General features: G+C 39.0%; 1 protein-coding gene across 2 annotated transcripts in view; it reads left to right on the forward strand.

Annotated features, from left to right (window-relative positions):
- ITPR2 (inositol 1,4,5-trisphosphate receptor type 2) overlaps positions 1-22784 on the forward strand; it is a 405501-nt gene that overhangs the window by 188438 nt on the left and 194279 nt on the right. For both annotated transcript variants that reach the window (XM_081129350.1, XM_081129351.1), the window contains exons 31-34: positions 1605-1856; positions 4430-4555; positions 16547-16675; positions 17845-17965. In XM_081129350.1, the coding sequence (XP_080985476.1) occupies positions 1605-1856; positions 4430-4555; positions 16547-16675; positions 17845-17965 (628 nt within the window). The remainder of the gene's footprint in view (positions 1-1604; positions 1857-4429; positions 4556-16546; positions 16676-17844; positions 17966-22784) is intronic.

Below are 22784 nucleotides of genomic sequence, written 5' to 3' on the forward strand. Positions count from 1 at the left end.
TAAATCATTGCCCTGTGACCTAACGATTTTCTAAAGGCCTGTATGGATTAAGACGTCTTTCAACCATGGGTACCAAACAGTTATGTACTAGATTATACTGTTTTGGAGATTTGCACAGTTATATTACCTTAACTTTGGGAACGAGGGCAATGTCTATATTGATACAATATGAGCCCTTCCTGTCCTACAGAAATCTTAAAGTTAATCCAGCTTAAAGCTTTGAATTTTTTGTAAAATTAAAAAAGAATTAAAAATTAAAAAATCATTTTATTGATTTTTTTTTTTGTGTGTCAGAGAGAGAGGTAGGGAGAGGGAAAGAGAAACAGTGTGAGAGCAAAACATTTATTGGCTGCCTCCTCCATGCCCCCTACTGGGGATTGAGCTCAAAACCCACAGCATGTGCCCTGACCAGGAATCGAACTGGCAGACTTTTTGTGCACTGGAAAGCGCCCAACCAGCTGAGCCACACCGGCCAGGGCAACAAAGCTTTGAATTTTTCATGTAAATTTTTGTTGTTAAACATTTTAGGGAACATTTTAACTTGTGAAATTTACCTTTTTATCATCTAGATTTACATTCATATTAGTTCTTCATTGTCTGGAAGCGTGTGGTAACTAATATGATTTTTGTATTATGATTACAAAGGAAAGAGTTGAAATTGGAAAGCAGCAAATATTTAAGCCAGTTCTATGCCACTTAGAAGGTGAAGTGTTCCTTTGTGTAAAGTAGTGTTTATAATGTTGTATTGTGTTAATAGTACATATTTTTGACACATTTACATTCTCTTTCAACAAAACTTTCAAAGTATAAGCCAACTAATTCGTATCAATTTAAATGTTATTAATTTAAATAAAACAGAAAAAAATTACATAAGGTGTGTTACCTACCAAAATATCTCACATTGGAGTTAGAAAATTGGTAATTATATAGATAGACAGTAAGACATTATGGATTTTGAGCAATAAAATGACCACCTACTGGAATTCTCCACTAAAATTATATATAGGAAGGAAAATTTATATCCTAAGAGTTTACTCATTTCGCTTTCTCAAGTCTTCTCTTTCTCTTTATTTCTCCTTTCTCTGCTTTTATGTCCATTCTTTAGTGATGCTAATGACACATGGAACTTCCAGATTATTTACTATAGGGTTGCATTTGGCTCAATGTATTTACTTACTCTGTCACTGTTGAAGGAGAAATTTTATTCTGCTTTATTAAATTTACACTTATGAGATTTCCTACACTTCGGCAGTGGAATCTTTCATTTGCAGTAGAGGGAAGTAATTTTATTTGAATATTTTGCAAGCTTTATTTCCATGGATAATCCATTGATGAACACTTTACTATCATCTGTATGCCATTTAATTCTTGCCCCATCCACCGCTCCCATATCCCCCCTGCTGGTTTTGGTAGACTTCATGATTAATCACTTAGCACCCAACTGTAATCCTTTTCCCATCCTGCCTTGGTATAGTTTTGCGTTTGCAATATTACCTTTGTTTTTGCAAAGAGATACACACGTTTCCAGATAGAACAAGCCTTTGGCAATAATTGCAAGGGTGAATATTTGGCCTGCTATGTAGACTCTCTTATTATCATTTCAGTTGATAAATGGGGGTGAAGATGTGCTGATATTTTACAATGATAGAGCATCATTTCCCATCCTTCTCCATATGATGTGTTCAGAGAGAGACCGAGGGGACGAGGGCGGCCCCTTAGCCTACCACATCACCCTTGTGGAGCTGCTGGCAGCTTGCACAGAGGGAAAAAACGTCTACACTGAAATCAAGTGCAACTCCCTTCTGCCCCTGGACGACATAGTGAGGGTGGTGACCCATGATGACTGCATCCCTGAGGTAAGCCTGGCAGAAGCTTAGCTGCTGTAGGATTGTTGATAATTTTTAAAGTAAGTGCCAGAAGTCCCCATACCACTAACTTATAATGGGATAATATATTCAGCCAAGGAATTGTGATTAGTTATATGATTATGAACATTTAAAGGAGTGTTAAAATGTTTACCTGTTTAGTTCTGTAAAAAGCTATGAAAGGTGATAAACCTTTTGAAAGTAGAGCCATTGGAAATTACTACAGGAGGCTCTGAATTCTAAATATCGCCATGTGAACAAAATGAAAGATTGACTTGTAACTTCTAGTATATTCTTGAGCATGACACAGATGCTTCGTAAATAATTCATAGCTGTTGGTCGGAGAGGCTGGGGTGGTGCTGTAGGCTCATCTGTGGGACTCGTAGGTTTGCCTGGCTTTAAAGAACAGGTTCGTTCTTGGAAATATGGACACGCGTTTCGCCTAATTCACACATCCTCTTCCACCCTCTGTCCTTTTTGGCTCTGATGACAAGGAACAAAATTCATCAGAACCTGGTTGCCTGCCAACAGGATTAGTGAGGCTTCCAGGAATGTATCTTGTAATAATCTCTTTCTTTTCTACCGTTGCGCTGCCTTGTTGCAAGGTTCATAAAGTTGTGATACACTGAATACGACATAAATCCAAACATTTTAAATCACAGTGACTTCAGACGTATCAGGTTAGGTTAACTTGACTACTTCCGTATAGTCCTGTGTAGTGATGGACTTGAAGTACATTTTTGTGGAATTATTGACACCTCAAACCAGGGGCACTTCATGCCCTGATGGGTGTGAAATAAGATGCAAAGAAAGGAAGCATAGTGTAGTGATCAAGTCCGTGGGTCTGTCTTTACCTGAGGTCTTGATTCTGTCCGTGCTCCCTCCCACACGCAGCTCTGTCTGGCCACCCCACTCCTACCTCCTACGTGCCGCCAGTCCACTCCTCTCCATCCGTCAGATCTCGAGTCAAGCATTACGTCCTCAAGGACCGTGTCCCTGGCCTCCTGCAGTAGAGTTTGTTATTTGACATTTGAATTTCATTAGTTGATAAATATCTGTAGCACCTCACATCCTCTCCCAAGATTATAAGCTTGATCAGGTCTAGGTCTGGAAACAACCGAGGTCTAGAAACAACCAGGTCTGTTTCTATTCACCACCCCGTTGGCTGAGCCCGAGACTACACTTAATAAATACGTTTTGAACGAATGAACGAATGATTTTAAGACTGAGTCAGAATCCTGGATCCCTTCCTTTTTAGCAGTATGACTGGCTCCAGCAAGTTATTAACCTTTCTAATCCCCAATTTCCACAGTTTTAAAGTGAAAGAATTGTAGTACGGGCCTGATAGGGTTGTTGAAGGATGCAACTAAGTAAGATATTACATGCGCACTGCTGAAGGCGTTTGACATGTGGCAAACAATGAATAAATATTAGCTGCCACCAGGATGGTGAGGATAATGCACTGAAAGGCTCTGATGTCTCCCTACCCTGTGACCAGTCCTTGCCACAGGTACCCTGTCACCGAAGGTGTGGCTTAGACCTGAGTCAAGCAGGAGTAAGCACTGAGGACGTGAATGCTGAGCCTGTATCACTGTGGTTCTAACTTGGATCCTGTGCATCCCCTCAAGTTGTTCACATGATTTCTTATGTATACAGTTTCTGGGGAGATTTACAATAGTCCTCATATTTTCAATAAAAAGAAAGAAAATGAAAAAACAAAAAACTTCTGCCCTACACATTTTAAAAATGATACATGTTGGTGAGCCTTGTCCTAGACCTGTAGGAGGAATTTTGCTTAATCTGGAAAGAAATTTTACTACATCTTAAAATAACCCATTTTTTTGTTTTTGTTTTTGGTAATCTGAACCTGTTTCTTCTCAGAAATAGTAATTTAATATTTTGAATGACAATAAAGTATTATTTAGTCCACACATTTAAACATTCTATTAGAATCTTCTTGGTTGCAAGTGACAGAAACCTAACTTAAACTGGTTTAAAATTTTAAAACTACAGGAATTTTATTAACACCTGTATTTGGAGTTTGTAGGATAGTTGTTCAGGTGGATCAAGAGGTTTAAACAATGTCAGAATTCTTTCCATCTCTTGTTCCCCTTTTCTTTGTGGTTTTGCCTTACTCTCTTCTGAGCGTAATTTTCCTCCCACACCTGGGGAAGATGGCTTCAGGGAAAGAGAGCACATGACAGAGACACAGAGAGCAGGGGAGGGGAGGGAGACGGAGGAAAGGAGGGGCAGGCGAGAGGGAAGGGGAGCAGGTTTGATTCCTAGTGTCTCAAATAGGTAGACTCGGATTAAGTGAAGTGCACTTTCTCACGCCGACCTCTGGGCCCAGGGGAATGGAATCCTAGGTCATGTGTTTACCCTGGGTCAGGGCATGGAGTGTCTTAGTAAAAGAAGGGAGGTGGGATTGCTTTCTGGGTAGACACACAGCATGCTGTCATCTACTCTGGGAACTAACACAGATTTTATTTAACTTTTTGTAATTGATATTTGAAAATGGACAATTGAAGAAAACTCACTTTCTTTTGTATTTGAAACTTGCACAGGTTAAGATTGCTTATGTGAATTTTGTGAATCACTGTTACGTTGACACCGAAGTGGAAATGAAGGAGATTTACACAAGTAACCACATATGGAAATTATTTGAGAACTTCTTGGTGGATATGGCAAGGGTAAGTTACGCTTTAACCATTGAATGCTACTTCATGTTTAGTAAAGTTGTTGAGCCAGTATCAAGCATCGGATGAAAACTTGGAATTAAATTCACCTTTGGGTATAATCCATTATATTAAAAAAGTTGTGAATGACTTTCACAAGATTTTCAATGAGAGTTTTGTACACAAAATACCCAGTACAGTGTATAGAGCAACAAAATGTCCATTTTTACCTTTACAACTGAGTGTATTGGTCTGTTATTAAATGGGAATTTAGAGGCTCTTGTACATTGGTTAGAGAAGACATTTGGCAGAGGGCCAGTTTGTATTCAACTGCTTATCACGAATGAAACTGCAAATCACAGGTGGGAAAGATCTGGAGAGGTCTTTACTGCTTGTGGACAGCCAGCTACTTGAGCATGCGACCCAGGACGTACGTTGCTCACTGTTGCTTGTTAACAATCGTCCTGGGGAAGTGTTTTCCAGTGATTGGATCATCTAGTGTTTTCACTCATGTCAGTCAAAACATATTCTGCTTTTTACTTTGAGTCCATTTCCTCTTGTTTGGCCTTTTGGGGGAGATTGAGGAGACATGTGGAGCGGGTTGGCATTTTCTAGGTGCTGCCTACCATATGTTTTGCTCCATTAGTATTGAGTGAATGAATGAATGAAGAAAGGAAGGAATCGTTTGGATAGATTGCATTTAATTTTAGTTAATATAGCTTATCCCTTTTTTTCCAAATGCTAAATCATCATGTTTAGGGCCTGTTATTTGAGATTTTATTTTTTTTAACCTTCTCTGTATTTTTCTTTAAAGTTAAGGGACATAATGTTGAAATAAGGGTTTCATTAACAGAAGATAGTGTTGTAGGTAACTCCTTGGAACTATTATGATGGCCTGTCCCAGTCCTCTGGTTCCCTACATTCCCTAGTGCTGGTAGATGTAAATAGGCCTCACTTAGATGTAGTTGGAGGAGAGGGGTTAGTGAGGTCCATATTTTCACTGTCTTATAAGAGTGAATGCTGTTACCCGTTAGTTCACGGCTTCCCTACAATCCTTTCGGGAAGGAGGAAAGACAAAGGGATAAAATAAAACATCAACTGCAAATCCACATATCCAAGAGCAATCTTTGATAATACAGTAAATCATGTATTATTCCAGTCCAGGAACTCTTTTAGTAGTGTGAGTGAGATCTGCTGTGCTCAAGCGTGCGGGAAGGCAGGCAGTTCCTGCTCCACTTCATTTCTCTGGCACTCAGAGGTGCTCATTGCCTTTCCCAGGTAAGCCTGCACCTGTGGAGAATCGTCCTGTTCTGCACAGGATTTATGTAGTGCTCGTCACCCCCTCCTCCCGCCCCAGCAGTGACCTTATGAACGTCTTTGTACCTGATCGGCCACAAGTACCTCCAGAGACCTTGAAGTGCAGGATGGTTTATATGCCCGTGACCGAGCTTTAAAACTGCACGTGCAGGGAGATAGTAAAGAGATTATAGACTGATTTGCAGAATTGCACAGTGCTACAGACTAAAGATAAGCTTGAAAAAGACCAAGGTCACATTCTAGGCAGCATGAGCTGCAATGCTAAAAGGATTTTTATGTTTTAAACCAAAGAAAGCTGATGATAGCTGCCACTGATTATGCCGCCTTTGAAACATTTGTTCAGTTGATGTGTTCAGAAGGCTAAGATGTATGTATTCTTTTCCTAAAAAACGTATGCATGTAGGAAGGAGTTTTGTTTTCACTATTTTAAGTAGACAATGTTATTTATTGTTTAAAGACTCTAGGGGAACTTCAGGGCCTCTAGTCTATTCACTCATTATTCTAACCACAACAACTTAGCTGTACTGCAAAAAGCATTTTTTTTCTTTCCTTCTTGTTTTCCCCTTATTTATATTTTAAAGCAGCAGCTATCTTATCTCCCTACCAAGAATGGCAAAGAATCAGCCTTCCTATTTCACGGAAGGGACAGGAAACCTGACTTTTCCAAACCTAAGATTTGTCTTTCTCCCCTTGAAGAAAGATTAAGGAGCTAGTATACACTTTCAAATTCAAGTATAAAAAATGTTAGTAAATAAGTTAAATGTGTCCTTCTAGGCAAATTTTCAGTTCAGTAGAGCAGTAGTTCCCAAACTCAAGTAGTTCTTAAGCATCAGAATTATCTGGAGGGCTTGTTAGAACACAATTGTTGAGCCCTACCCTCAGAGTTTCTGATTCAGTAGTTGTGCGACTTTGCATTTTTAGCAAGTTCCTAGGTGATGCTGAGGCTGCTGGTCCAGAGACTACACTTCGCAAACTATTGCAGGAGAGCATGGTGGTTGAGAGTAGGCTTTTTAGAGGCATTAGCCAGACCAGAGTTCAAGGCCAGATTCTTCTGCCTCTTACTACCTTAGTAACTTTGGGCAAGGAACTTACTCTTCTGAGTTTCCTTATTTGTAAAATGAATACAATAAGAACACATTCCTCATAGGGTTACGGAGATGATTCAATGAGACACTGCATAGCACATGCTTGGCAGTTGGTAGGGGAGCTGATAACATCATCCACTTATCCATATCATGGTGACATCACTGGTGTTATTATAAGGTTAGATGCAGCCTTTAAAGCAATTTCTAAAAGCTTCCCCAAGACCTATACCAAATAATAACGCTGAGGGTAACCAAAAGGGAGGCCATTCCACATCGACAAGAGCAAGACCCATGCCCACGAAGCTGGAAAAGCGCAATAGTGACAGCATAGAGATGGACTAGTTATAGCAGAGGTATGAAATCTTGGAAGAACTGATTTACCCTAGTGAGGAGTGGTAAAGGTGATCTTGAGGAAAGGTATTTGGTAAATTGGACATAAAGACTCATAGCATCTTAGGGTTGGAAGAGACTGGCAGTCATATAGTTCACAGTTTTTAGCACACGCCTGTATATTTCCATCAACAATGATCTCACTAATTTTTAAGACAACTGGTTTCATTATTGCACAGTTTTAACTGTTAAAAGCTCTTATTTTGAGCCCAAAATTTTATGTAGTAGAATTTTTACCTATTTCTTCCTTCTGCAGCAGCATGGAATGATTCAGTTCAGTGAAGCACAGGTTTCACTATAAACAACCTATTCTCCTTACTAGGGATTGCCTTTAAAATGATAAAATTGTAAACCTTAAAGGAAGTTAAGATCATTTAGATTGACCTTAGATGCTGCCTGAGTTGTGGAGAGATTATTTGCTACCAAAGGGTGACTTGCCTCGGTGGTACCAGAGCTGGGAAGTCTGCTATAGCTTAATCCAGTACTTTCCCAGCTTCTCAGATATGACAGCTCTCATGTCTCATCATTTTCTCCATGTCTTTCAGGGGTTCCTTTTCTCATACAGTTTCTGGGCTTGTTATTGTTTTCAGTATACTTTTGGGCGCTCTCTAATTTGTCACCTTTTTTTTTTTTTTTTTTAACATATTTTTATTGATTTCAGAGTTAGGAAGGGAGAGGGTGAGAGAGAGAGAAACATTGATGATGAGAGAGAGTCATTGATCGGTCGCCTCCTGCATGTCCCCTACTGGGGAACGAGCCAGCAACCGGGGCAAGTGCCCAGACTGGGAATCGAACCTTGATCTCCTGGATCCTAGGTCAATGCTCGACCACCGAGCCATGCCAACCAGGCTGTCAGCTTTTTAAAAAAATAGCATGGCATTTATGGCATTTGGTATGGCTCCCAGTGTTATACACAAGGGTTGTCAGCATGAGGCAGATGATTATTTTCTTAGAAATTTGGAGAATAATCTTACTTAACAGGCAAATAAAATACTCATAGGTAATAACACTCATATCACCTTCTACCTTTCTTCTCTTGTTTCTAACCTGGAATCAGCACTACCAGGTTTTTTGTTTGCTCTTGCGTAATACTTTCTTTAAGTCACCTTAACTAGTATCTTTAATTTTCCTCTTTTCTTTTATCTTGTTAAGACCCATATAAGTAAATCTTCTTGAAAGTCTTTTTAACAAACTGGTGCTAGAGCATTTCACGTACTTATTGCATTCTGATTTCCTGTTAGGGACTGCCTCCATGACCCATAAATACACCACATTTAGGCAGGCAGCAAAGCTGTTAGACCCATGAAAAGTTGTTCCACTGTCTTCTGAGCATTTCACGATAGCCCGCTTTGATCTATGTTCCAATGCAGGTAAAATTGGTGTTTATAGGGCAGAAATGCTTTTCTTGTCTTTATAACTGATTGTTGTGGGGTCAGGGGATTGGAGTCATTATTACAAAGTACACAGAGGGAGGTGGGCTGTGGTCAGTGTTAGCCTCAGACTGTATTTTTTCTTTTGAAGATGTTCCCAATTTTGCTATCAATTTCAGGACTCTATAATGGCCAGCAGTACTCTAAGTGATGTATGGACAGAATGAAATTAGACCAAGAAATAACTTAGAGGCACACCTAACACAGTGTCATGTCATTGTCCCATCAATCACTGCTTAACAAGATACATCAGAGTATTTTATTTTCAAATCAATCACTTGTTCCCTTTACTTAGCCTACCAAATTATAGGAAGTAGGAGTGAAGACAAAATTTATATGTACTTTGAAACACACTTCCCAAGTTCTTTAATTTGATAGGATTGAATAGGTTTTCTTTGACTAATGGTTTGACTGTATAATTTTCTTGACTTTCTTAAGTGTAACAGGCCATTGAAGTCTCATGTTAAAGGGTTCTGTAAAGCTTATTCTTTGTGTAGCACCTTTTCCTCAGGTGTCATTCTGTTTTTCTCTTCAACATTCAACACTCATGAATTATAATGATGGTGCCACATGCAATGAACACTTGTTTGACTGTTCTTGATTGATGATTGGTAGGTCCCTATCCTGCATCCTACTTTCTGCTCTTCAAATCATTGGCAGCAATAATCACAGTTGATCAGTTCCTTGTTGAAGCATGTTTTTAGTTGGCCCCCAGGATATTATTCCTGCTCTGTTTGCCTCCCACCTCACTGGCCACTCCTCAATTTGTTGTTTCCTCTGAAACTTTCCAGCTTCAATCATTGGAATATGCCAGGCTCAAACCTTAGACATGCTCCCTTCTGTGTCTACAGTCAGTTCCTTGCTGACCTCATTTACTCTTTTAACTGTGATACCAGGTTGATTGAAGCATGGACCCTTTCCCTGACGTCCGGTCTCACATAGCCAACTGCCTACATGACATCATCACTTGGCTATCTACCCGCAGACTCTTCATTAACCTCCATGTTTCTCTAAAAATTATTTTCTTCTCTTGTCTTTTGCATCTCAGTAAATGGCAACTCCATTGTTTAGTCTAAGCATTCAGGCAAAAAATCTTAGTGTCACCTGTAAATTTATTATCTTACACTCTAAATCCAATCTTTTAGCAAATTCTGCAAACTCTAACCTTGAGATATCCAAAATATGGCTACCTCTGGATGCTGCGTCACTACCATTCATTCTTTCAAGGTTCCATTAACTCTCATCTGGATTATTGCAATAGCCTTATAACCTGTTTCCATGCTTCCACTCTTGCCCCTCCCTGCATCTACTCTCGATATAGCAACCGTAATGATTAAAGTTAATAATTATAATAATAATTTGGTTCACATCTTTCTTTTGCTCACATTCTGCCTAAAGTGAAACTCACATATGATTTGGCCTCTCCTCTGTCCACCTGACCCTCCCTCATGTCCTCTAGTTCTCTTGCTAGCTAGCTCTCTGTTCCATCTAGTGGCCTCATTGCTGCTCCTCAGATATGCCAAACACCCCCCTAGCTCATCATATTTGTGTCTGCTTGGTGTGCACTCATCCTCCAGGTATCCTTATGACTTCTTTCCCCTCTTCTTTCAGGTTCCTGCTTTATAGTCTTCAGAGAGACCTTCATTGACCATCCTATGTAAAGCAGCAACTTTTCTCTCTGTCCTTCCTTCACTTGTTTCATCCCACTGCTCTTCCTTGACATTTTTGTATGTATTTGTATTTGTTTCTACTGAGACAAATACAGGCAGAGATCTTTTTTATCTGTTTGATTCACTGCTATGTACCTAACACAGAGCAGTGACTCACACATACCAGATACTCAGTAAGTTTTATGGGACAAATAAATGTCAACTGTAGTTAAAAATATTTCAAAAGTGAATCTGAAAACAAAGTGTGACCTTAGCATAGAGTTAAGTAGATGTATTAATAAAATGAAATAAATTGTTTGAAACAGATTTTTACATCTCTAAGATATTAATACATAATAAAGAAATTAGCCCGGCCGGCATGGCTCAGCAGTTGAGCATCGACCTGTGATCCAGGAGATTGAGGTTTGATTCCCTGTCGGGGCACCTGCCTGCTTGCAGCTTGATCCCCAGTAGGGGACGTGCAGGAGGCAGCCGATCAATAACTCTCATCATTGATGTTTCCCTCTCTCTCTCTCTCTCTCTCTCTCTTTCCTTCTCACTTTCTCTCTCTGAAATCAATAAAGACATATTAAAAAAAAATTATCAACCATTAGTAGGGAAGCAATTGATTATTTCCAGGGATGAGCAAATTTTTTCCATAAAGAGCAAGACTTAATATTTCAGCTTTTAGGCCACTATCACAACTGTTACAGCAATCACTAAAAGGAAAGCAGCCATAGATAAAATGTAAATGAATGGATATGACTAGATTTGACCTATGGGCTACAGTTTGCTTTACCCTGAATTATTAAATTAAAATATAAATTCCATTAGGATAGTGATTTTTATGTATTTTGTTCACCGATGGATCACAGGTAAATATGGGGTGGAGCAAAAGTAGGCTTACAGTTGTTTGTATGGAAGATAATACAATAGTTAATAAATGATGATATAAGAATAAACTCTGTTTCACGTACTCACAACTGTAAATCTACTTTTGCCACACCCTGTAGAACATTCTTGGCTTGGAATAGGCATTCAACAAAATTGTTGGTTAGAACTAAATCAGAATGACATTTGAGGACACTGGCTGTTTGGCGTGAAACAAACTCAGTTCCTAACCCAACATCATATAATGAGATAAATTGCAGTGGATTTTAGAGAAATGATAAAAATGGATGGAATATAGGTAAATATTTATCTGTCTTTGGATGAGAAAGTTCATTTTAAACATAAAAGCAATGGGTGAAATTAGCTAAGAAAGATAATAGATGTTTCACTATTTGAAAATTTAAAATTTAAGTACATAAAACATACATAGAAATAAAACTATCAAAATAGGAAAAGTTACTATATATTTAAAAAGCTACTATATATTAAAAAAGATAACATAATAAGTTAAAGAACATATCTATACATAGATAAGAAAAACAATATATGAAAAAAACTAACAATGTATAATAATAAAATGGGCAAAAACCAGGCATTACTGATTAAGAGAGGAGGAAATAAAGGTAATCACCTGGAAAAATAGTCAACTGTTAAAATTTTTTAAAAGAATGTAAAGGAAAATAAGATCTAATTTCCAGCTATCAGAGTTGTAAGAGTAAAATGATAAAAGTAAAAAGATAATATTAAATGTTGTTTCACATACCTTGCTGATAAGAGTGTAGATTTATGGTGTCTTTTTGAAAAGCATTTTGGTGGTACATTAAAAAACACACACCTTTATACCTTTTTAATGTGGCAAGTAATTTACCTTCCAACAAGCTGTCCTCAGGGAATAATTAGAAATAATATCAAGAATTTTGGCCAGAGAAGTACAGCATACTTTTATGATAATATACAAATAGAAAATAGTTTAAACATTTAATGGTAGAGAAATGTTTCAATCAATTATGATATATCTATAAGATTGATCTTATAATGTCACTTAGAGTATTTTTGAGGATTTTTTAATAATGTGAGAATTGCTAATAATCATCACATGATAAACATAAAAAGGAGAAAATGAAACTGATTATCTAGAATGCTTTTAATTACAGAAAATAAATGTGATAGAGCAGTAAGATTAGAAGAAAAGACGCCCTGACATTAATCACATCTTTTTTCTGGATTTTAGGATTATGGATAATTTTTGTTCTACATCTCGTGTTTTTCTATATTTTTTCAGGGTTCCTACAATTAATATATTGGTATCAATAAAAATATTCTTTTAAAAAAGTGAATTTAGAATTCCAAGAATGCCAATTGAGTGTATGAACCGATGAGTCACATAAAAAGATATAAAAGCAAATGTTTGGAAAAGTTTTGGCCTCATAAATAAAGGAATGCAAATTAAAATAAACATGCCATGTCACCTGAGACATTTAAAGGAACATTCCTTACTGTCTATGGGGAATAACAAAAGTGATCCTTAGGCTTTGTATTCCTTGGTCTGTGTGATCAGAAGTATGTTACTGACGCTAGCCCTGCCCTATCCTGTAGAGTAGCAACATGTCACATTTAAATTTAAAATTTTATTAGGTAAAATTGAGCAAAATAAAAATTCCACTTCCTCAGTAGCACCAGCCACATTTCAAGTGCTCAGGAAGCACATGTCTAGTGGCTTCTGTCTTGGACTTCACAGATATAGAAGATTTCCATCATTGCAGAAAGTGCTATTGGAGCGTGCACTCTAGCATATGATAACTTATTTAACCCTACCTGTCATCTTTGGAAGAGTAGCAGTTACTTTTAGAGCAGAAGAGACAAGGGACATCCTATATGCAAGGGGAGAAATGTCAGACATCATTATGTCTTGAAATTTCACTTAATTATTTTTTCGGTAAGTGATTTTAAATACCTCCTGTGTGCTGAGGTGCTCATGTGCAGCGGTGAGCAAGTCAGACTAGTTCCAGGTAGGGACACATTCTTACTTGCTGTTCTTCCAGAAACTTCCTTGGCGGTTTCCCCACTTCCTTTGATTGTTTGTTAAAATGTGGCCTTATACAGAGACCTCCCCCAAGCAGCTGAAATTGAACAGTAATCTTTGAACATTCCCTCTCGTCTGGCAGCATCCCCTGTACTGCTCACCCTTTGTTTTTCTCTGGAGTCTATTATTTGCCCTATTTTTACCACTTACTTGTATATTTATTAATTTGTTTATTGTATGTCTCTCTTGATTAGAGCAAGGGCTCTAATAGAGAAGATACTTTATTTTGTCTGGTTCACTGTTCTAACTCCAAATCCAATATTTAGTTTTAATTTAATAATTTATGTCCCTAATTGAAAGTCCATGAAATTTGACAAATATATAGTGACATTCATCTGGGAGTAGAAGGGGACAAATACTTAAAAATGTGAATTTATTTTTTTCTTGGCAAAGACGGTGATGGCGGATTTATTTTTCAAGTTGTAAAACAAATTACAAATTGGGAAATCATTTCATTCTTACAGTGTTGGATTAAAATATTTAAAAATGATACATGGCATATATTAGAGATATGGGGAGAGATTTAAACAGTGACTAGTAACACAGTATAAGACAAACCTCCAGTAACCTAAGAGTGAGGCAAGAAATCACTATTCAGTAAATGTTTGGAGGACAGCTGGATATCAATATGAGAAAAAAATTAATCAGAACCTAGAAATCCAGTCACCTACAGCAGCAAATTCCCAATAGCTTAAAGAGTTAAATGGGAGTTAAGATAGGGGTGAAAGAAGACTTCAATAAAAAGCTGGAACAAAAATATATAGAATAATCTTTTTTTTGTGAGTTTTTTTCTTCTTTATATTAAATAAATGGAAATGACCTAAGTGAAAAATAGTACCTGAATGCTAAGAATTATTTTACCCAATGAAATGAATTTTCTAAATAGTCAGAATGTACAAATATATGTGAAATGGCAACTGAAAAGAGCTTATTATGAAAAATATGTTTAAACGGCTACATAATGTACTAGTCTTCATCCAGGTTTTATTTAAAGTGGTTAGAGGGTTTGAATTCTCTGTATACAACAAAATATAGGCATGCAGTAGTTACATGAAAGGTGCCCAGCCTTGTAAGCAGTGCCAGAAACACAGGATAAACCTGGCTGGTGTGGCTCGGCGTGGCTCAGCGGCTGCGCATCGACCTACGATCTAGGACATCCAGGTTCGGTTCCCGGTCAGGGCACATGCCCGGGTTGCGGGCTCGATCCCCAGTGGGGCGTGCAGGAGGTAGCCGGTCAGTGACTCTCTCATCACTGATGTTTCTCTTTCTCCCTCTCCCTTCCTCTCTCTGAAATCAATACAGATATATTTTTTAAAAAACATAATAATTTACAAATTATGTGTCTTATTTTATTACCCCAAACTTTTCCAGCTTATCAACAGAATATCCATATCTGCCCAGTAATAATTAAATTCATTTATCTGACATTTTGGCTACTTTAAGAAAAAAAAAATTTTTAAACCTAGACTTTTCATTATCCAGAATTTTGAGGCAAGCCTTGATCTAGAAATAAATTACTTTTATTAATCCACTGACTAAAGCAAATCCTGTTGGCTCTTTAGCAAGTGTGCATTTGCAGGTAATGCAACGTGATACTGTAATAGCTCCAGAAAGCCCCGCACAGTTGTGTGAACTGTCACTGGATGACGAAGGAGGTTACTGGGGCTGGTTATGGCAGAATTGGTCTGCTACCTATTTCACTTTAACATATTTTTATCTTATAGGTCAGAAAATTTCACCATAAAAGCCAGTGCTAGAAAGATACTAAATGCAATAAATCCTATTTCATATCCATCATGGGAAAATCAATTTTATATTAGTTCTGGAGTCACATTAAATTTTAGTCCATGGTTAGACGTTCCACAGATAGAGCCTAACCCAAAGTTAGCCTAAAACAAAATAATAGCCCTTTCTTATTCTTTAACTTTTAAAATTAATTGATTCATTCATTTCACAACGTTTATTGAACATCTTGCATATGCCGCGCACACACTACGTTGTGTGCTGGAAGGGTAATGAAAAGATTATGTAATTTGACATAATTTACTTCCTTTAATTGCACCGCTCCCTGTGATAACTCTGTGAGATTACTTCTAATACAGCCTTGTCAGGTCGATGTCATTTAATAGATGAGGGAAAGGGACTCGTCCTGATGGGAAGTAACTTAGAAGCCAAGCAAACCCTCTGCTCTCTCTTCTACCTCCGTTCAGCAAATACCGTTACTTTCCAAAGGAACTTCGAGAAACGCGATTCGGGGAAGGGACCGTTTCCCTTTTGTGAATTTATTTGTGTAAAAGGTTTTAAAGCAATATCACATTAAATCGCATTTGCTTACTCTGATTAATCACCTTGTTGAAACATCTGGAACATATGGCCACCATAACACTGACCCACCATCGTTTTGTGAATACCGAGCCTTTCTTACTCTGCCCAGTGTCTTCCACACTGTAGGCTCCCTCCCCCTCCACACTCTCTTCTTCTTTTAGGCTTCTTTTTATCTTCTTGTCTTTTCATCACCCATCTTTGCTTCTCATTTGTTTTTAATCATGTATCTTAGCTTTTGCAATTTGTCTCCCCTGACATACTTGGAAATTTACGGTTTGTGTGGCAGAATTACCAATTCCCGCCTCATTTGATCACATCTCAAGGCCGGAGTCTGTCCTGTGGCCTTTCCTCGGCGCCGGGGTTCTCCCTTCCTGCTTTGCCTGCTCTGAGGAGCAAGCCCTCGAACGCACAGGTCCGTGCTTCCTAGATACATCTGGGGGTGAAGAGCCAGCATCATGGAAGGATTTGACCTCCTTTTAGCTTTCTGTTTCCTTTCCAGGTTCTTGCTGGTGCACCCTCTGTGCGGATATAAACCACCGTGCATCACCTTGACCGCTTTCTTGTACTTGCGGCTCTTTCCTCTTTGACTCCCTCCCGTCGGGTGGAAGGGCGTTTCTCAGCACGGCCTAGCCCGGGGGTGGAGGGAGAATCGTGTCCAGCAGCACGGGAGGCACAGGCAGGAAGAAGGGGCTGGGGCGAGGGTGTCTGGGAATGAATTCTGGTCCAAGGATGAGGTGATGACCAAATTTAAAGGAGAGTTTTTAGAAGGTCCCAGTATTGAGTTCTAATCCAAAGATGTGATGCAATGTGTTGAGTTGTTGGATTGTTACCCCCAGGTTTGCAACACAACCACAGACAGGAAACACGCAGACACGTTCATGGAGAAGTGTGTGACCGAGTCCATCATGAACATCGTGAGCGGCTTCTTCAACTCTCCCTTCTCAGACAACAGTACCAGCCTCCAGGTAACGGAAGCAAGCAAATGCAGAGCATCCCTGCTCACAGCATTTAGTCACCTTATTTGAGCAGGGGAAACTTCATTCTGATGAGGGAGTCATTTCCTACATTTCTGAAGATCACTCTGCTCTCATGTAAATTACCATTATTTTCCTTTCTGAGTTTACCAAATTTGATTTTAAAGAAAGAGGCCCCATCTTCAAGTTAAATTATTCTTGCTCTCCTTCTGAACATAATAGGAACTTGCATATTGTATATTGACTGTTTGCCAAGTGTTGAAGTAAATTACACAGTTCTTTAAATGGATAGGCGTTTTTACTCAATAATTCCACTTTAGTAATTTATCCTGAAAGAATTAGCAGAGTTTTATATAGCAAGATTTTCATTCAAGTATTTATAAACTTCAAAATTGACATTCACCACAAATGGGAATAGCTAAATAAATTACAGTGTATCTGTAATATAGCTTATTAAAAGGCATGTTTTAAAAGAAATACTGATTATTGGGGAAATCATCACGAAGTAGTAAGTGAAACAGGCCACAGAATTGCATTATAGTGTCATCCAAGTTTTTACGCGGGTCTATACATGGAAAAACTCAGTAAAGTATCTTCAAAATTTTGATATTGATGATCGCTACATAGTAGGATTATTGATGATTTTCATTTCTGTGGTTTCCAAATATTTTACAATGATTTGTGCATTGCTCTTATAAAAATATCATTTCAATTATACTTTCTTTAGGAAAAATTTTACAACTGTTTGATAGAATCATTTAAAAATTGTTGTCCCCTCTACTTACCCATCATATGAAACCAAAACATACAATCAAACAGATAAATCCAGGACACCTTCTCTCTATTTATACTGGTAAATAAACCAGAGATTATAAAAATATACTTAAATTCATCTCACTCACTTCAGGAAATGCCATTTTTTTCTGATTAAGACTATAGTTAAAATGCAAATAATTGTTTTTCTATATTTTCTGTCAAATGCCTGTTATGAAGTAGGTACGTAACAAATATTTTTTCAGTGACTATGCATTAAATAGCTCAGAAACTCAAAAGATGGTATTGTGTTTCATTTTGATGAGCCTTTTTGATAATGCATAGATACTGTATCAGTTGTGTTAATAGTTTAGTGGCCCATTTGCCTGCCTTCTTTCTGTTTTCAGACACATCAGCCAGTTTTTATTCAGCTGCTGCAATCTGCCTTTAGAATTTACAACTGCACCTGGCCAAACCCAGCCCAGAAAGCCTCGGTGGAGTCCTGTATCAGAACTTTGGCTGAAGTGGGTAAGTCAGAGTGTCAGATTTTATTTAATTTACATTTTGTTAAAGAAATCATGCTTTTGGCTAATAGAAAATATAAGCAGCTTTTTAGTTTACAGCTTAGTAAGAGTGCAGGTATAGTTTTTGTGAAGCTGAGCAGCAATGATCAGCAAATGATTCTGAATGTTGTGTAAATTTTGGGAGGAGAATATAATTATTATGTTTCTTCTAAAAATATATCCTAAAATTTATTTATTTTGTTGTTTAATTGCTCTACTTCTAAATTGAAATTTAATATTGAATATGGCTCAGTGAGATTTTATAGGAATGAGTTTCCTTTAATTATCTTGAATTTCATTCTGGAATTGTCTAGTAAGTAGCCTGTCTTATTAATATCTTCATATGGTAGTAGGACTTATTGAAGGTTTTTTAGTTTTCTAATTTTGTTTGAAATCCACCAGTATTTGTTGAGGTCTATTATATGTAGAAGGCCTTAGAAATTACAAATGGCAAGGATTAGTAAATTCTAGGAAGAATTTCTCATAGATTCCTCTCTCTCTTTTTTTCTTTTGTTGAAGTTAACTAGGGCCACGCTATAGATGGTAGAGGGGAGGAGAGAAAAGAAATACAGACTTGATTGGGTTTAAAAATCAGAGGAGCTTGATAATTTTCTCATCTGAGGCTGGTTCTGCAGGCAGCTTAGAGTGTGTGTCGTTACTGCTGACATTTATTGAGCACTCACCATGGGCAATGCTAAGCAATTTACATTCATCATCTCATTTAATCCTTAGATAGGTTTATTGATTATTTACATTTCATAGTTGCAGAAACAGAATTATCTAGATTAGGTAACTTGGCTAGGGTTATAGTTTGTGTTCAGTAAATATTTGATAAATGAATAAATGATTTAGCTAATTAATGACTACTTAAAATTTTTTGTCTTTTCCCCATACTTTAAGTGATTTTATATTGACACAATTTAATGACTGCTCAATTTTAATTAGAATAAATTAAAAAGCGGTTATAACCCAAGAGGATTAATTGAAAATTATTAGAACTAAGAGACTAATAGGGTTTATCTAGGTGATTAATTATAAATAAGTATTAAACTTGATAGATTTTTTTGTATACAGAAAAGAAACAATACACTGTGAAGAAATTATCATTCTCAATAGCAATAAAAATATTAAATACTTAAGAGAAAACTTAAGAGACAGAGAATATATTATATAACTATTTTGATGGATACAAATGATTTTAATAAATGGAGTGATATACTATTCTGGTTTGGAAAATTCAGTTTATAAGGATGCTGTACATTGCTGAAGGCAAAAATGACAAAATGAAGCTGTCCTACTTTGGAGACATCATGAGAAGGCAGGGTTCTTTGGAAAAGACAATAATGCTGGGAAAAATAGAAGGCAGCAGGACAAGAGGAAGACCAAATAAGAGATGGATTGACTCTGTAAAAGAAGCCATAGGTATAAGTCTACAGAGCTAAGAAGGCCTATTTTGGACAGGACATTGTGGATATCACCTATTCATAGGGTAGCTCAACGGCCCATTCAAGCATGCTGGTTCTTCTTAAATAAACTAATAACTTTGATGTTTCCAAGCCCAGGACCCCTCCTTCACACATACTCTGCTCTTCTCACAGCCCACTTGGGCTTAGGCACCCTGTGTGGGTTTGGCCTCTGACAGGCTCCCAGGGAGGCTCCCACAACCTAAGTGAGGCAGCTTGCTGCCCTGAGGAATATCCCCTCCCCCCGGCTGGGCCTGTGACTCTCTGTGCGGGGTCAGGCCTTCACATGAACATCCTTCCCACCTTTGACACCCCTGCCTGCGGGTTCTCCATCAGCGTGGATGCCCTCGTCACCCCACTCACAATCTGATTCCCGCTCCCGGCAGCCTTGCACACAGGCCCCTCCACTCCGTTAGGCCCCGGCACGCGGGCCCAGCGCAGCTCCTGGTGTGCGCCTTGCCCAGGGCTGGCACTCAGCGTGCCTCTGCTCCTTCTTCAGGTTTCAGGATTGAGTGGTTCAGAAAGGAAGGGAAGAAATCAAGGAAGAGGCCATGCTATGTGTCAGAAATAAAGAAGGACATAGAAGAGAACCTAGTTTTTATTTTAAAAAGATATGTATTGCAAAATGTCCCGAGGGCTATAAATATTAACATTGCTTATCTCTGAGTGGGGAAATTATAGAGGTATCCAGTCCTGTTGTTCATGCTTTTGCATAACTTCCGAGCCTTGAATGGTATACTTTTCAAGTTATAATAAAACACTGCTTAAAGCGTTTTTATTTGGATCAAATCAGCTGGGAAATTGACGAGCCATTAAAAGGCAAAATCCAAAGGAAAAGCAAAGAAATATGATGTTATTTTTTTCATAGGCATATATCGTCTTGGCTGCCAAGCATGTTTCCATATTGCACATTTTAGGGACGTCTCCCCTTCCCCTCCTCTTCCTCTCTCTCCTCCCCCTCCCTTTCCCTCAGTATTTAGCAAATGCCGTGGGGGAAACACCAGTTGGCCCTACACAGAGCATAGAGGGCGCCCTGTTCATAACATTTAGAAATCGAGACATCAAAGAACCTTGAGGCACCGGTGAGATTCCATGTTGTGCTTTCATCTGAGTTCCGACTTCAGTGGCGTTCCTTGTCTAGTTGGAGCATAGCAGGATAGCAGAGCTTTGGGGATTTAAAATAGCCACTGAAACGGTATTAGTCTGAAGATATCTTTTATTTCTAAGCTATAAGATTTCATTTTCTACCGTTTCCTCTACTGGCCCAAGGCCTAATGATTTAACAGGAAGTTTTAGTTTCTTTTTGTATGCTATGAAGACATATGTGATGGGAAGTATAAACTTTTTTTTTTTTTAAATCTCTAAATCTAGAATCAAGAGAGGTTTAGAAGAGTGATGTTTTGGTGTAAAACCTTAGTTTCATCTCCGTGAGAAGGCTGGTTTTCTTCCTCCTTGTGTTCCTAGTTTCCACCTGAATATTTACAAAGCTCTGGACGTTCTGTTCCTGCCAGCCTTCTGCATTTGTACCGTCCTTCCTTCCTCTCCATGAAGGCCTTATTTAACCCCTGTTACCTCCTTCTTGGACCCATGTAGGAATTCAGTGTTCTCTCCTCCTCTCTTTCCTCACAGAAACAAATCTGCTACCAAAGTAACCTTCATGAAGTAAAATTCTATCTATCGCAACAGCGGAGACCCCGCCTTCAGTGGCCCCCCTTTGCCTAACAGAATAAATGGGCTGCTCACTGCAGCATTCGTGGCTCCACAGCTCAGTCCCGCCTTCCTCCTTTTTCACCCGGCTGCTCACTGGTCCTCACCCCCTGCTATGTGACAGCACACTGAGCCATCGTGCCCCAGGCGCTCCTCACACTAACTTTCCCCCTTTCTTTTCCAACTTCCACCATTGCCATCTCTCAGCATCTTTCTCATTTCTCAAACTCTACCATAAAAACCATTTTTGACCCCCATAGCCACCTGACCCCTGTATCCACCTGACCCCCATAGCCACCTGACCCCCATATTCACCTGACCCTCATATCTACCTGACCCCCGTATCCACCTGACCCCCGTATCCACCTGACCCCCGTATCCACCTGATCCTCATAGCCACCTGACCCCCATAGCCACCTGACCCCCGTATCCACCTGACCCCCCCATAGCCACCTGACCCCCATATTCACCTGACCCTCATATCTACCTGACCCCCGTATCCACCTGACCCCCGTATCCACCTGATCCTCATAGCCACCTGACCTCCATAGCCACCTGACCCCCGTATCCACCTGACCCCCCCATAGCCACCTGACTCCCATAGCCACCTGACCCCCGTATCCACCTGACTCCCATAGCCACCTGACCCCGGTTTGACCCCTTATACTTTTCTTATGGTCTTCACTTTATTCTAGCTTATATCATCCTCAGTTCTCATCTTACCTCCTCTATTTGATTTTGAGAGACAATAACTATGAAGTGCCCGTCAAAATGACATTAAGGGAAAGCTGTTGCCTAGAATGAAGATGGTGAAAAGCAAATTCTGCTTTGTGATGGTTAGACTGCACCTTTTCTGTTTTTCGGTGAATACTGGTCGCGGAAAAACATATAACCCAAATGACGGGCATTTAGAAGTGAGCATCCATGGTGGTAAAGGGAACTAAACCCATTGTACTTGAGTAGTGATGGGAAACACTTGAATATTTAGACAAACCATATCTGAAGGGAACATAACTACCTTCTAGCATTTGAAGGTGAGAATGGGCCTTTACAGCTTCCCGGGTATAGGACTCTAACAACACAGGACCGCTGCAAGAGGCATATTTTGTCCCACTGTAAGAGGCATATTTTGTCCCACTGTAAAGAAGAACTACTTCACAACGAATTCGCCTCTAAAAATCTTAGGGACCACATTTGACTCTTCCCTTTTGCTCACCCCATTAAACACAAGAGTAGATTCTGCGTGTTCCACTTCCAAAATACATATTTCCTCTTTGTCTTATGTGACAGCCTTGTCCAAGTCCACCATTTTCTGACATGAATTACAGAAGAGTCTCTTTACCGAACCCCCTGCCTCCACCCCTGTCTTGCTACAATCCATTTCCCACGCAGCAGTTAGAGTGATCTTCAGTTGTAAGTCAGGTCGTGTCACTCACCTGCTTAAAACTCTCCATGGCACTTAAGACTCACGTTCCTTCCCGTGGCTGAGAGCCCGTTGCCATCTGGGCTTCTTCCCCTTCTCCTGGGTCCTTACCCTCCTCCCAAACTCTGCGAGGTTAGGTAACCTACCCAAGGTCACTTAGGCAGGTGGGGACAGAGCCGGGTCTGAACCCC

Source organism: Miniopterus schreibersii (genome assembly GCF_964146895.1).
Source record: "Miniopterus schreibersii genome assembly, chromosome: 2".
Taxonomy (NCBI): domain Eukaryota; kingdom Metazoa; phylum Chordata; class Mammalia; order Chiroptera; family Miniopteridae; genus Miniopterus; species Miniopterus schreibersii.